We start from the raw sequence: 16,862 nt of genomic DNA, 5'->3' as shown, positions 1-16,862 counted from the left end.
ACACACACGCAGTGTGTACTTAAATGTCCTATATTACTCAAAATTTACTGAATATTAAGTCATATTAGAATGTTGTTACATCAACAAAAACATACCCAGAGTAGTGTTTTGTTTCACTCACACCTTTGTAATCCTGTTGTAATACTGGTTTATTACTGTATTCCCAAAATTCAAAATGCTCTGTTCCATCTTGTGATGTCATGAAGCAGTAGTTCCAAGTTTTACCTTTGTAGTTCACATTTTACCTTTAGTTCAATAGGGACTGGCAATTCCAGGTCTGAAATCATCCAAATGATTCTTGTGAAGATGTGAATTTAAAAAAACTCACTTTTTTTTTTTTTTTTAACATTATTACATTAAAAGAAATTAAATGGAAAAAGTAAGTAATTTATATTGTCATAACATACCCCTACTATCTCCATTTGCAAGTATTTTTATGCAGTTTTAAATGACCTCTGAAATGCTAATACTAATATTCTAAGGGGCATGCCTCTTGTTGACTAGACAATTAAAAATACACTATGCAAAAAATACATTAAGCAGTGTCCAATTTTTAGTTTTTATTTCGGCTAGTAGTTCCCTTTCAATAAGGTCATGTTCTTCCACTTATTAATGACAGATCCCCTTAATTCTTAATATGCATAACAGAAAAAAAATGAACTTAAGGTAGGGTTAGATGACACTTTACACGGCTTAAAGCATATCCGGGAGTTAAGTACATCTAGATAAGTACAGGCTGTTATTTCAACCATTCTGGACAAATAATTGGATGTACCATGAATGAGTTTCTTCATAATCATCTAACACACAACCTACAGGAGTGCTTATGGATCTAATCAAGATGTCACTAAGACACCAACCTGCCACCTCTTACCTCCCCAATTAACCAAGGGAGGATTTGGACAGGAAAGTGTGTGGAGGAAAGATGAAGGGGGATTGTTAAAATTTTAATTGGTCAAGTTCACACCTGTACACGCAGAAAAGTAATGGTGACCAATGGGGAAACGGCACAACACCTGGCATACAGGGACCTCAGCACAAGGAGGGTTAGAGTAAATACACACAGTACGTTTAAGGGAGCCGCGGTCCTGTCCTTGCACATACACAGAGTCTCACACAAGCACTGTACACGGCACGAGAGGTCACCTAATACATGGAGCGGATGGAGGAGAGCTAACATCTACAGGTGGGGCCCGGTGCAGGCTCATAGGGAGTTAAAATCTTTAGACATTCGCACACTTAGCACACGCACATACACTCATCATTCAAATTGTGACATACCTCTGTATGCTTTAAAACTCCATAAAGCTACACGCCTGTGCAGAATATACTATCATTACTTAGTGTTGCTAGCTATAGCCATCGGAATGGCAATATATTGTTCAAATATTATATGTTACCTTTTTTCCTCAGAATATACAATGATGAAATGCATTATACAGACAATGAGACAATGAAAGCTTCACATGTTCAGTACGTCAAAATTAAGAGCTTGTCTACATTAATTTCTTCATGAGTGCAAATCCAATGCTCCTCCACCTACTTCAAAAGGTTTTCATTGCTGAGCTGCAGCAAGTCCACCTCTGCACTTTAAACAATAAAAAATAAGCAAAAACAAACATACACAAATAACAATCTTCTAAACAGGAAATCATAAATATGGAATGTGAAAAATAAAAGACATGGTCCAATTTCTTTTCAAACAATACAAATAAAAGTCCTTACATGTTTTCAAATGTTTTCTTTTGTAAATCACACCACATAAAAAAATAGTGCTCCGGTGGAGAGTGGGCGGCTGCTTGTTGAGTCCCCTGTTGTGGTAGAGGACCATGGGAGGCTGGAACAGAGAGATCGATGGAGGTGGTGGAGGGTTTGTAGGGGGGGTTATTGGAGGTGACTTCACATGCCATAACCAAAGCCGGGCTGTGGGGGCTGGGCGTACCCAGGTGCTGCGGGGTACCCATATCCATAGGCCTGCTGAGGGGGCACCGCCACATTGGGCCCAGCAGTGAGCATGAGCTGAGGGGTGCCTGCAATGAAGACACAAAATGTTGTACAAGTTGATTTTGGCACTGTGTTGTTAATGCTGTGGTTGTGACATCTGTAACAAATTGTGAATTAAATTAAACAGAAAATGTAATAAAGTTAATAATTTCACCTTATTTAGCTTTAATAATAGGTTTATTAAGATAAGGGGTTAGATTAAAATAAAGTGTTAAGTATTTACTTGAATATTGAAACATTATCATCAAATTAAATCTTTGTAATATTCTATTATCAAGTGTTACCAAACTTTAACATATTCCTTTTTTTTTTTTTTTTTTTTTTTAAATAAAGCATTATGAACTCATTTAAAACACAGTTAATGGTGGTGTTTTACCGTAAACGATTGGTTGTGACTCTGTGGCCTGCTCCTCTTGTTTCCTCAAGGATTCAGAGGCTTCGAGCTTGTCCACCTGTGAACAGAGTCACATGTGCATTAGGACAGAGCGGAGGTCTGCTGCTGTAGTTAGGACGGGCTCATGAAGAGCAGGCTGAGGCAGGTTTGGATTAAACTGACCTCTGGGTTATTTCACTGGCTGACGGATGGGACCATTCCTGATAGGCGAAGACGAATACAGTCCAGATTTAAATGCACTGACTGCATGAAGCAGGCCTTCTTACTCAGAGGCCAACTAAAGTTTACAGGAACTACAGCAAAGCACTACCCGCTACTTTTAAAACTAAATCTATGCATGTTCTCACAGAGAGCATTAGGCTGTGTAATTAGGATTTAAAGAGGGGAAAACTCATCTAATGGGAAATAATGGTCCCACCATCCAGCCAATACTATCAGCTATTCTCGGTAAGTGTAGAGAACCAACCCTCACCAATATATTGATTTGTATCCTCTTTGGACAGACCACATACATACAAAATATTCTTGTATGCTTAGTTACAGCACATTAAACAAATGGAAGGCTACAAGATATTTACTATACTGACTACTAGTACAGAACTACATTCTTATGAGCAGCTCTTGATTAGCAGTTAGACAAAAACAAATTAATAGTTGTAGCTTGGAGAGGAAAGCAGGACCTATAACAGTGAGCAAAAGCATAATCTGGTTTTGGGTTGAGTTCTCTACAACACATTTTTACAGGTTACTACACGTAAATTATCGAACAACTGGGTTAGGCAGGCTGTTTAGAGAAGTTCAGGCTGTTTTCTTTAGTTTGAGAAAAGAGGGTTGAGAGACATGCTGAAGCAGCCATTTCTGTTATTATTGTCTTGAGGAGTGCATGAGAAAGATAAGACAGAAGCGGAGAGCCAACGTGGAGGGAGTGAGAGGTTGCGGGATGATTTGTAGCCAGTCCAAAGATTTCAGAAGCAAACACAGCCAACAACGATGCTTCAGAGCCAGGCCAGTGCTGCTCAGGCCATTTCATGCCTTCTGCCCAACATACAGGAATTTACATACGCGTTCCCTCAAACTCTAAAGTTATTTGTGCAACCAAGCTGTAGCAGATTAGATAGCTTGTTGAAATATAGATAAAGCTGCATAGGGCTTTAACATTGTCCTTATATCCTTTAATTCATCATTGACATGGTGTGTGACAGACATGAAAGCTGAGTATACATTAGCCCTGTGACAGAAACTGCAATAACAACTAATGCTACAAAATGATTTTAAAAACTGATTCGATATGTTGTGTTGTTACGTAAAGGCTCTTTACAGACTGCAGCTACTTTTTGCTACCAATGCTTATTTTAACACTTTGTCCAGATCTGTGAGAAACACTCTGGAAACAGCTGGGGACTTATCCAGAAAGATGCTTCTTAACCAGTGCATCAGGAGAGCTCATACATTGGCATACACAAAGAAATTATTCTAAAAGGCAAGTAGATCTTCCTTTTTTAGGTATACGGCTCTAAAACACATTTTTAAGGTGGTGTCACACTGCACGGATGATTGCTAGTAATTAGCAAGTGACATTGACAAGGCTAATCAAATGGAAAATAATGAAATATGGAATCCCGTATGTGGCTCTATGACTGTGAGTATCTGTACACTACATATTTGAGAATGTAGATGCAAAGAGAAGGATTCACTCTGCAACTTAAGTATCAGACACATGTGCTACCTGTTGCAGTTTGTTTTTGGTAAGTTCTATTATTAATTCATCTTTGCGATGGGCGAGTTGTACATTTTGAAGTGAGGCAGGGACACACAGTGTACATCTTAGCTTAGCTTAGCACAGACAGCGGCCTCCTGAGGCAGAGGTGTTGAGAGCATCTCTCTGGTGTGAGACAGAAAGTAAGGCTTGTGGAGACGTGGGTTTGAAGTCAGAAGCAGCAGTGTGGCACAGGGAGGATTGTCATGCAGTTTTCTACTTGTACCCCTCCAAACTACAGGCTACAGGACAGGGGAGGGGCCAAAGAGCGATTAGAAAATGGATTCGACTTTCACCTTTTCCTTTATTGCATCAACCTGTAAAGGAAATTCAGAGAGGCAACTTAAGGAGGAAAGAAAAACAAATGGAAGTCTCCCAAAGTATAAATTTATAGAGAGAAAAAAAGAGGAAAAAACAGCACTCACCACATAAAAGAGCGGGTAAAATTGCCACTTTTGATACAAATGCAAATTTTGGGGAAAAAAGTTTTTGTAAAGTAGGAAACAAAATTGTCCCATCTCTTCTTTTGTGAAACCTATTTCTACAAATTGAACAGTATTTTCTACAGCCTTCATCTTGAAAAAGCACAAATCCCATGTAAATGGCTCTGAGGAAATACAAAATGTAGCTGATATTGAAGCCACACAAAAGAAAAATGATCCGTTATGAATCCTTGAAAAACATTTGTATGAAAAAGCAGCATGGATGGAAAACAAAATGAAGGGGAAATTTGTATGACTGACAGAAGCACTGACAGACATGAAGGAAAGATATGAACCCTATCCCGGTGAGTCTAAACCTTCAGAAATCAAGTCTGTTGCATACATGTATGATGTATGCCTCTACAATATACAGCCAGCTTAAACACTAAATATCATCTTAACCTAAAACAATGTCTGTATATAATTCATATACTCATATAGCTTTAGATGCAGACAATACCCACCTTACTGAGGTACTCCCTCATGACTTGGATGAAGTAGGGCATGGAGAAGTCCATGATGTTGTGCCTCCAAGCAGTCTCCAGCACCACGTCGGGCCGCAGCAGGTCGTAGCAGGTAAACAGACATGCTGCAAAACACTCCTTTTTATCTTCACTCAGGAACCAGGCCAAAAGCTCCTCTGCCAGCTCAATGTCTTTGGACTCAGATGCATACTGCATGGCATCCTGGACAAAACATCAGTATAAATATAGTATAATCAATTGTGGCCAATTTGATTACTGACACAAATGTGGAAAACTGTCTGCACCTTGTAGAGCTTGTCCTTCTTGCACAGTTCCACACTCTGCTTCCAGCGATTGTTGCCTTTGAAAAGGTATGCAGCAATTCTCCTAAACTCAATCAGCTCATGCTTCTCCAGCCCCTGAGCCAGTGAGATGTTGTCAAAGTTGTCATAAGCGTCAATGGAGGTGCGCAGTGCCTGGAAACAACAAAAAACAAACCATAAGATATTTAACATCCTTTTAAAGGTTAATGGGGGGATCCTGAATATATGTACAATAAAACTTACTGCATAGTCTTCCTCAATGATGAAGAGATTGTTGAGAGCCTCATTAACAGCCTTGTTGTTGTGATTCTGGACTGACCGCAGGTATGGCTTAACTAGAGGCAGCTGTTTCACCTGTAAGTAATAATTCAATGTATTGTTGTTCAATAGTTATTCTCTAAGTTATGCAGGTAAGAAATTAGAAAAGCACCAGTTGTATTTTCACAAACCTTGCTGAAGAAGTTGACAGCACGTGTATGGTCCAGTCGCGGAGATAAAACGATCAGAAGGTCATTGAGTAATAATGGTTTGAACTCCAAGTAGAACTGAATAGCTTTGTAGTACAGCTCCACATTGGCCACCTGCAACAAAACACATTGTCAAAACATTTTTGTAAAGAGCCACTTGAATCTAACTGTACTTTATTTAAGACCATGCAGAATCCTTGCAATTATTTACCTTGGTCACAATGTCTTTGAACTGACCCTCCTTCCAGGCATCAGCTGGGTGATTCATCATGGTGATGATGGCATTGTCATACTCTTCGTACTTGTCATAAAGGAAAACCAGCTCTCCCCATAGATGAGCTTGCTCTGCCGCCCTGAGAACCTAACACACAGATGTTTTGTTAGAGGTGGACCTGTCACAATAACAGATTTTGAAGCGCAATACTTCGCTAACACAATAATACTGTAACAACATTATGCCACTGACACAATAGCCCTAAAAGCAGAATAATCACAAGGAACCCTTTTCAAAAGTGTGAAACAATTTGATAGTTTAGTATCCATGTGTCATATTTTTTAATTATTTGACAATCTACAACTCAAATGTTACTCAAATACTACATAAAAACAAACAAAAAATGGCAACAGTGACCAGTGCAAATAAAATATACACACAAAGAATATTGAGCCTTAAAAAATGCAGATCATTTATCATATATTGAATGGTAAATCATTATTGTAGCATGCCTCGAGTACTAATTTCAGAAAGCGGCATTTTATTTTTAACTAACCTTTGGAATGTTAACACGGGACCAGAAGAGCTCTAAGTGCTCCCTCATTTTCTGTGGTTTGAATTTGGAGTAAAGGATCGCCAGCTCTGTAAACATCCCCATGTGTGCACGTTCCAGACCCAGAGCGGCCTCCAGCATGGTGATCAATTCCTCAAAATATCCACGGTCCTAAATGCGCACAAAAAAGGGATTGTGCTTAATTTCATCTGACTTTAAACATCTGCTTAAGTGTCTTCTAACAACACACCCATCATGTGTACCTGGTAGTAGTTGATCAGTTCTTCTAGTTCGTCGGCATGAACAACTATATGCAGGCCACACATTTGAGCCAGACGGAACTCTTTTCCATCAACACATGCGAAACACACCTGTAGCAGAAGATATTATTTAAACACATAAGGGTATCACGAGTATAATGAAGTATTGCTAAATTTCATGTTGTTTGACCTCCTTCCAAGTGCGTGTGCTGTTGGCTTTTCGAGCTCCATCCACAGCAGCTTGGTACTCTCCCAGGTGCACCAGAGTAGAAGCCAAGCGGCCAAAATTGGACACATTATTGTAGAGCAACTTTGCGGCTTCATACATTTTATCATCATAACAACGGTCACCAACCTATTGGGGAAAAAAGGACTTTACAATTGCAGACCATGGCTTTTTTTCTACATTTTGCTTTCCCCCATAGACTTTGTCCATTTGTGACCAAATCAGAACAGTCTGGACTGCCTGCATCTAAAAGGTAAAACTTTGTAATGATTGCAAATAAGGCTGAAAAAGCCTGTTGTGTAGCTAAGAGATGAGAGCGGATTGGGTGTGCTGGGGCGGTCAATGATTCCACGTTGCTGTCCTAAAGCTGTGCACATGCTCCAAAATGGCATGAATGCTGTCAATGTGAAATGTTTTGTTAGAATTTGGAAAAAGTTAAGAGTTTAAATATCTACTAGGTCCTTTCATGGTTTGAACATCAGTTACCACAGTGCACTGTGTTATAGTGTTATCATTAAGCCACCAATTATTTTTCCCCAACTAACGTCACAGTTGAATATCACATGTAGAGTTTACATTTGTTTACAAAAACTACTAAAACCACTATGCACTGTTTCATTAACGTACTTGTTGAATGTGTGCATTATTGGGACCATTAATAAACTCCTCCAGCTCTGCCAGGCGGTTGGTCTTGGCCAGGGCAAATATCAGCTCAGTTTCAACATATGATTCACGTGCTTTCTTTCGGGCCATTTGCAGAAACTTCACCAAATCCTCCCAGTTTCCTGAGAATTAATCAAAAATTAATGTCATGAGTCATGGATCAGACATTTAATACATTTTCATGGCATAGAAACCCCAAAGTTACTTGATAGGGATTTTTTTCTTACCGCTCTGAGCAGCCGCCTGTCCCACCTCGATGTAGGCGGAGGGGTCATCAGCCTTTATGTAAGAGTCAATGGCTTCTTTGACCAGGCCCTTCTGGAGCTGGGCCTTTGCCAGCTGACTCCACACTGGAGGCTCATTGCAGCGCTCTGCAAACTCATAAGCTCTGTCCAGATTACCAATGTGCTCGATCAAAACCTTGAGGAGAAATAAAAAGCATATGTAAAATTTGAGTAAATTCAAAATACTAGTAGACAGAAACACATCAATTATAATACTTCAAATCAATGTTGAGCAGAAGACGCACCTGCACTGCAGAAGTGTTGACATCAAATTTTCTAAAAATAGCAAAGGCCTCCTCAAACAACTCATTGCTAATGGCAATGTTTGCAATATCTGGGGCATCATAATTGTCAAGACGGTTAATGTACTCCATGACACGTGTCCGGTCAGCCTTAATCGCCGTCAGGATAAGCAGATTCTGAAGGTTTCTAAAACAGGACATTTTCAATACATTACAAATGGTGCTACTTGTAATTTCCATTGGCTTGAGTAATGGAAAAGGAGATTAAGAGTCTGGGAACATCAAATCCCTCTCACCTGTGTTCACTAAAGACAGAATTATCCAGGACAATCTTCTCCAGAAGTTCAATAAGCTCATTGGGGAGGTCGGCAGTCATGAAGGCCTTAACTGTGACAGATACCTCTTCTGGATCCTGGGTTTCTGACAATGCTGTCTGGACAACCTGTGATTAACAGAGAGTTATAACATCTAAAGCATACAATATAAGTCAAAGCTATCTAAAGGTGGTCTTTAAGAGCCAGACCTGGTCAATGAGTGGTCTTCTGTAGTTGTTGGTCTCCAGAAGGACACTAGCCCACAACTCTGGGTTCTTACGACGCACAAGGTATCGGGATAAACTCTTGAACAAGGAATTCTCATTGCAAACCTGACAAGGAGATTCAGAAAAATAGTTAACAGACAGTAACACTACCAAATTATCAAATTATTATTCAAAACTTGCATTAATGAGCTCCTGATCGCACTGTCCCCTCTCATAGGCTACACACGCCAGGTGAGGGTCCCTCTTTTCGCAGTACTTGCCGACGACACGGCTATCATAGAAGGGATTCTCTCTCAGGAAGCGCTCAGGGTTGTTATTGCTGTCGATGTAGATCTTGGCTAATGCATTGTGGGTGGCAGGCTCTTCACAACCTTCATGTATACGTGCCTCCAGCCAAGGCAGAAGAAGCTTTAGTCTAAAAAGAATCAGAGGGTTTATTGTTAAAGCTTCCAATTATTTATAAAATTGACAAAAATTTTCAGTTAGTTCTGAGGAGTATGATTTGATTACAATAACATACCGATTCCTTTTCTCCACCTCTGCAACCAGTTCATCTGTGGAGAACTGCCCTCTTACCACCATGATCAGATTTTTGATAACATCTTCTGCACAGTCTACATCCAGCAAACCTCCAATGACAACAGGAAGTCGGCTTGGATTCACCTGCAATAACAATGTTACATAAAATTAGCATGAAGCTGTTACTAAACCTGTTATATCCATATCCATGAACATAGTAGATTACCTTTTGCACATAGATTTCAATGTATTTCTGCAGACTGTTGCGGTACAGATACAAGACCAAATCGTGGACAAAATCAAAGCGGTCACACACAATGATTAAAGGTAGCTGATCTGTTAACTTGGCTTCCTGTTGGAAGACAATCAACAGATAAATGTTAAAATTTGGATCGGCACTCATCATAACAATGATATAGTATTATTAAGATCTTACTTTAAGGAAGTTCTTCACTCTTTCTGGGTCATAGCAGTTGCTCTCTCGGCAGATCCTCTCAACCTCTTTGATTTGGCCTGTTTTGCAGGCAGCCTGAATGTATTTGAAGTGAACCTCTGGATCCTGGCTGAAGTTTACAATGGAACCCAAGAAATAGAAAAGGCCTACACAAAAAAACAACCAACAACATTAAATACAACCAACCACTTACTATAATTTAATCAAGATGGCATTTAATTCTCACCCTCAAAGCTCTTAAATGATTCAAATAGTTCAGTGAGGGCCTGAGTTGTGAGCTGTTCGTGGTATTTGGAGGCCACCTGGACGCAAATCTGAAGGTTTTGACGAATGTTGGCAGATAGCATTGCACGAAGACACTCCAGAGAATCCTCCACTGACAGAGAGCCAAAGAAATTCACCAACCACTGTAAAAATAAATAAATAAATAAAATAAACAGAGGAATAGAAACAATGGAGTAAATGCAAATGAATAAATGTAATTATAAAAGAGCATTGGTAACTCTTTGTTGTACCTCAGGGTTAAGGAGGTGAGTGTGCACGACAGCCCGCTTGATATCGTACAGGTCTGTGTAGTGCTCCAGTGCCCTCTGCAGAAGTCCAGCTTTCTCACACAGCTGGGCCACATGTGCACGATCATAGTGGGTGAACATCTGGTTACCCAGGATGGCGTCTGCAACCTGAAATAACATTGCAGAAATTTTAAAAAGGCAGATTTCCTGTCATGTTTTCTGCACCTGATCATGGAGCGCAGTGACCAATGACTGCTTGGGTCTTGAAGTAAATTTCCCATTTAAAAAAAAAGTTTAAACGGGGCTAGTCATCTATATGGTAACTAATGACCACACAAGCTGTAAAGTAGTTTTTGAAACTATATAAAAATGTATTTGAATATATTTTATAATGTGTTTTGGACTGAAAACAGCCTATTTAGTACATGGCAACTTCTCATCATTGCGTGCTGACAAGCCTTCTTTTGTTCTTAACAAAGAAAATTAATGATTTAATTACAAGAAATGTGCCCACTAAGCCTAGCATATCTACCTGTGGCGCATGGACTAAGTTCATTTCTAGAAGGCGCGTCTGCAAAGGTCCCTCCATGGGCCTGTTGTTCTTCAGGGCATCCAGCAAAAAGGAAGTACACTGCTGGATCAGGTTGTACTCCATGAACACATCAACAATCTGCAAGGACACACATAGAATTAACAGTTATAAATTGACTTTTCAACCTGTTATAAATAATAAATGCTTTATTTTTACCTGTGTAATGTCAGCAAGGGGCTCCTCATCTTGAACAAGCATTTGTGAGAACTGAAGACCCTGTTCAGGGCTAATACGCATTACATTTCTTAGTAGGAAAATCCAATCTGGAGTGTAGCCCACCTAAAAATAAAAATATCAATTATTTATTAATTTAAACATTTAATGTACTTCAAAATGATGTAAAAATATATAATTACTAAATACAAACCTTCTTGGCATAGAGGACAATCTTCTGAAATTGTCCGGTTTCTGCAAAACACTGAATCACCTTGTTTGGGACATTGGCTCTGAGGTAGACACTAAGGGCTAGAGTCGGATCAACTGACTTAACCAGGTCTCCAAGTTCCTCTGAGCACTCCAGCTATAGGCGCAAACATACAATAACCAAAATTAATAACCTACAGAGACACATTTTTTCAACAAATCATAGGAACATTAAATATTTTGAAATGTCAAATCTATACCTTGTCCTCTTTTAGCCATTTCTCCAGGAGCTGCTTGCGTCCCTGTTGCAGGACAGGTCTACAGAGCTCCAGAGACTCAAACTTGTTCAACTGGCCTTGGTCTAGCAAGATACCGAAGTACTGAAGCAGAGGGGAAGTTTGACCCGGCTGGGCTGGGACACTCTGGAAGCGACGGATCGTGTCTGGGGTCCGCAGAATACCCTAAAGGTGTTGGAAGAAGTCAAGTGATATTCAACCAAGAGGGCAAGTCTGAGCAATGGAGTAATGTTTAATGTATTACAACATATGTGCAGTACCTTAGGTGCATTGGCTGCCACCTTAGCCGCCTCAGAATAATTGCCAGCAGCAAAGAGTGTGTTAAACTTGCGGGCAAAAAGCTCCTCAGCACCAGCCAGGTTGTTGCGGACAGCCATGCGAAGAGCGAGATCAGGGTTTTGGAGCACATTGGTGATGTAAGGAATGATGTTTTCTTCTTCTACGCACACTGACAACACCTGGAAAAAACACATTTGTCCACTTTTCCATCTGGGATTATAAAATGTTCAGTATATAAAAAGACCACAAGGAACAGCAGATGAAAATCGATTTCATTTTTCGACAGCATTAGAACAGTTAATCAATTTCATATGAAATATGAATTTATTGATTATTAAAATGATTGTGGTTGCAGAAAAGCTTTTCATTTGGAGAGAAGCTTAAGCCATATGTCTGAAATGTGTCCATTCAGTCAAACAGACATACTTAAGCAAAACCATTAAATAAGATTGAAAATTTCCATTGTCACTAGGTTTACGGTACCTGTCCTTTTCTGTTGACTCCAATGATGCCAGCAGTGGGCTCATGTGGAGCAGTGACAAAAATGGTCTCCCCACTGATCCGGTTCATGTAGATACAGGTGCCAGTCTCAAGGTCGTAGAGGTGGATATAGCCATATTTGGTGATGAGGAAAACAACGTCTTGCTTGGAACTTATCTAAAGTTTAGAAAACAGATAAATTAGTTATATTATTGTTTAGTACATTTTTTGTTGAAGATAAAAAAGCAAGCAATCAAACCTGCATGGCAACAGGGAAGTCATTTTGTGCTTCTGGAGGAAAGAAAACATCCACGGCTTTCTTTGGGAATGGCTGGTTTCCAGTGGGAGGGGTGCCCACCTCAATGATATGCAGCTAAAATCCATATTGAGAGAGAATTACAAAAATGTAAACTGTACAAGGGAGTGTTAATCCTTTGACATGAAACCATACTTTTCCTCCTGCCTGTCCTCGCACGGCAAAGCAAAACAGGGTTGACTCCTCTGTGTTTCCTTCCATCTTGAACTGTGCAAATCCAGCAGCATGACCCTCAATGGGCTGAGACACCTTTCTATCAACTGAATAGAGCTGCATGGCTCCAACCACCCGGTTTTGCTATAAATATAAAAATATAAATTATCACACAGAACTAATGTAAAAAGCACAATCAATATTTGTATGTACCTGTGCTGAAATTCCGATAAGCAGCAGCCACTTCTGTTTGGCGTCCGTGCGGTAATTGATAATCTGGCAACCTGCAAGGCTGGAGTGACGATCAAAGACTTTGATTGGTTGTGAGTCACCCTCCATGCTCCAGTGGTATACTGCATTATCTGTGACTAGTGCCACTGTGTTGAGGGAAATCCACTTCCAGAAGGTCACATCATCTGTCATTGTGTGGGCCTTCATCTTGCTCTTCATCTCAATATTAAAGATCTGCAGGGTCTTTGCAGCTGAAAATGTAAAAATACAAATTGAATTTAAATGAAAATAAGTTATTTTATGTAGAAATGACCACCACCAGAAAAGTTTTAAATCTAAAAATACATGTGGACAACCCAATTTCAACAGTTGAAGGAATACTGATGTGTGGGGGTCTGATTAGATCACACAAAAGACTACACAACAAGCCAGTATAAGGGTCAAAACAAAGAGGCAAGACCAACAGAAGGGCAACCAGTGATGGATCTGCATTCAGTTACCGCTGATGCAATGGACTGACAGGGAAGACAGTTGAGGAAACAGGTGCTAAACTAATGTGAAAATGCAGATTACTGCCAGAAATACGCACTGCTTATGGTGACCAATTATATATTTTAATGAGGAAGCAGTCTTGCTGAGGCAACAGTAAGACCCAATAGTGTGACATTTTTGTGACTTTTGACTATGAAATGACCACAACAGTGCTGTTAATAACTCTTAATTAAAACAAGAACATAATTCTAATTCTCAATACCAAAATCAATTACACTTAACTATGAGTTTATAGATTGCAGATGCAGCTGCTGGCTGCATAACATTTACCCCTAAAAACATACTCATAGAAAGTAAATTTGAATGCAAATAAGGCAACAAAGCCCACCAGCGTGATCATGAGGAAGACTGTAGAGCTGAACTACCTTAGTTTATATTACAGCTGTGTTCATATATATTTAGTGCAATAGCTGCTCCAGCTATCTGAAGTGATCCTTAAACATGGTCTGTTTATATTTAATCATTATCTCCAGTATAGTATAGTCGTAATTACAAGTTTTTCTTTTTTTTCTGAATTTACTCACCAACATGCCTGTGTGCATTTCAGTATCCCATTAATTTACCCATAACAAGCTCAAAACTACAAGCAAAAGTTTGTGCAGTGGAGCAGTGTTACTTAATCCATTGCAAAGCACGGTCTCATTATGATTGGGAGTTTTCATGAGAAAGTTTACTGTGGCATTTACGTTTAAATGAGTAGCTGACATAATAAAGCCCAAAATGTTTGTGTTCCTCCGTTTCTGTAAACATACAGTATTTTATATTACTACCAACCATTTTCCCAAAGATCTATAGCCACTTTTCTTCTTTACAATGGTCTCTATAATCAGTAAAACTATACCTTAATTTATACCAGCTTTGCATGCTAATTGGCCTGGTAATATAAGAATTTAGCATTATTGTAAAAGGTGTACTACTGAAAACAAAATAGATTAAAATGATTAACAGTTAGAAAAATGGTCAATAGCAATGTAAAATATGTGTAATAAATGGAAGAAACACACATTTGGTTGAAAGGAAAAGGAAACAGCCATTGAAGCTGCTCTTACAATTGTACTGATTTTCCTTGTAATTGTGAATACAAGCATCAACTTATTTCAATCATCAGTACTGTGCAATAACTTGACAGTGCATACAAATTAGACTTGAATAACTCATGATATGTAAAATTCAACTCACCGTCTGCAAACGAAAGAAAGCAGTAAGAAATGAAAAAGAGCAAAAACAAGCAAAATAGACATAGGATTCATGGCTGAATGGCATTTCACTATTACTAACTACTACTAAGTGTGTTTCCTAAGTTCATGTATTTTACAGTTACAGCTACATCAACAAACAAATGAGATGACCTACATAAACATCAAATAAAAGCTGACACAAGTACATGATTGGCTGAAAATGCAAAGTGTAAGGGCTTAATATGTTGCCCAAAATATTACTATGACTATAATGCTTTACTCATACTCTTTTCTAGATGAATTTAAAATCCAACATGTTGTAATGAACTGCAACATACCTTTAAGTGCTATAACTTTGCTTGCTGGGTTCATGATGGCACTGTCTGCAGAGATGGGCCTCCGAATGGGATTGTTGGGGTCTGCCATGTCAATGATGACCACCTGGGCCTGCTCACCCACCTTTTCCCTTATACAGATGAACTTATCAGACTCCATGGTGAGTGTGCTGAAGCCAATGTTGGCTGGGTTGATTCCCAGATTCTGGAGCTGAGATGGACGAAAAACACAGACACAGAAGCTTTGTCAAAAGTACGTTCAGAATATAATCGTGACATAATTATGACGCTTTGAGTACATTCGATAAAAACTTGAATACAAACGTATGCTGTTTTGGTCAGAACTGAACTATCTTTGAAAATAAAGAAATAAAACCATCCTCAATAGGTTTAAGCATTAAAAATGGCCCGTCGTGACTTCGGTCTCTGACCATCAGTTCAACAGCAGGTCATTGCCAAAATGAGATCTTACATTAAAGTCGACGTGCATAACGACGTACATTTTCACAGAGATGCTTTCTAGTGCATTTAGTGACACATGTTGAAAAGAATGGATGTAGCCTTGGGTGATCGCTACGTCAATTACAGGATGCGGCTGATGCATCCTCACATCCTGAAGCTAGCACCTGTTATAATAGGCGGCTGCAACCAGCAGGTTTCTGTAACATCGTACTCTAATAATAAATGATATACATTCATCTTGGACTAACTGTATTAATGGCAACGGTGTGTTCATACGGATGTCATCATAATGAAGTGAAGAAGCGCTCGTAGTGGAGACTGTTAGCTCGGAGCTAAACGGGGGAGGGGAGGTCATTCATTTGCTGCGGGATTGACGTTAGCGTTAGCGATCTGTCAAATGACTAAAACATCAACTGAATAAAACTATATAATAATATATGTAAATAACCATTCGTTTACGCACCTGTAGATGCTCCTGGAAGCGGATAGGCAGTATTTGAGCCATATTTCCTTCTGCAGCCTCTGTGGAGTCTTGAAATACAGCTAGCAGTACAGCTAGCTAGCAAGGCAGTAGCGCCGCGCTAGCTACGACCTCCTCACTGATGTGTAGGTCGGAGCCAGTCAGTGAAAAGGCGGATCACGGGAAAACGATGTACTTGTGTTAAATGATACGATTTTGGAAAACTACGGTCAGTAAAATAAAAGTGGATGTTCCCGTTTTGTTCGTATTGTCGGCGCCGCATCAATGGATAGTAGCGGTGAGCGCTGATCTCCGTCCAAAATCCGCAATGGCGGCGGAAACTGCTCAGTGCCTCCAATCCGGAAGCATCTAGGGAGCTCTGGAAGGACACTGGTTCAAGATGGATGAGAGCAATCTGGTCTTTTATTATTCGAATTTATTTATTATTATTTATACTTCTACTATACGTTTTATGTAAAATGTATGTGTGTGTGTGTGTGTGTGTGTGTATATATATATATATATATATATATATATATATATATATATATATATATATATATATATATATATATATACACATTTGTCTTCTTTAGGCTTTTTAAAAACATTTTCTCATATGTCCAACTATTACAAACATTTTGAAGTGGACTCACCAGAGCTTACAGAATTACTGTTTTGCTTGTCACTGTGCTATATATCTGAAATAAATTGGAATATATTCTCATAGCATTCCTCATGATGCATCATAAATTAGATCAATTTGATAACTATAGGCAATCGTTTTTCTGTTTCTTCAGTGTTACT

The 16,862-nt window shown here is 39.2% G+C and overlaps 1 protein-coding gene across 2 annotated transcripts; it reads right to left on the bottom strand.

Annotated features, from left to right (window-relative positions):
* Positions 1-545: 545 nt before the first annotated feature.
* LOC110162027 (clathrin heavy chain 1) lies at positions 546-16,408 on the bottom strand. 2 transcript variants are annotated; one of them, XM_020926890.2, is made up of 33 exons: positions 16,059-16,408; positions 15,137-15,344; positions 13,051-13,319; positions 12,820-12,981; positions 12,628-12,741; positions 12,372-12,545; positions 11,870-12,067; positions 11,574-11,774; positions 11,318-11,470; positions 11,107-11,229; positions 10,891-11,028; positions 10,362-10,526; positions 10,073-10,253; positions 9,829-9,992; positions 9,619-9,744; positions 9,394-9,536; positions 9,054-9,288; positions 8,856-8,978; positions 8,629-8,774; positions 8,336-8,519; positions 8,034-8,226; positions 7,771-7,928; positions 7,108-7,272; positions 6,921-7,028; positions 6,661-6,828; positions 6,102-6,251; positions 5,873-6,004; positions 5,667-5,777; positions 5,406-5,576; positions 5,101-5,322; positions 4,451-4,471; positions 2,381-2,456; positions 546-2,030 (listed from the first exon to the last, which is right to left on the bottom strand). In XM_020926890.2, the coding sequence occupies exons 1-33, from the start codon at positions 16,098-16,100 to the stop codon at positions 1,900-1,902; spliced, it is 5,055 nt and encodes a 1,684-aa protein (XP_020782549.1). In that variant the 5' UTR covers positions 16,101-16,408; the 3' UTR covers positions 546-1,899. The 2 variants fall into 2 exon arrangements, with proteins under 2 accessions (XP_020782549.1, XP_020782551.1); XM_020926892.2 differs by lacking the exon at positions 4,451-4,471.
* Between the last annotated feature and the right edge of the window lie 454 nt (positions 16,409-16,862).

This window comes from Boleophthalmus pectinirostris, unplaced genomic scaffold, assembly GCF_026225935.1.
Source record: "Boleophthalmus pectinirostris isolate CB_2022bp ecotype Guang Dong unplaced genomic scaffold, ASM2622593v1 HiC_scaffold_9, whole genome shotgun sequence".
Classification (NCBI taxonomy): domain Eukaryota; kingdom Metazoa; phylum Chordata; class Actinopteri; order Gobiiformes; family Gobiidae; genus Boleophthalmus; species Boleophthalmus pectinirostris.
Note: the sequence above shows the minus strand (reverse complement) of the source record. Positions and strands in the feature narration are given on the sequence as shown.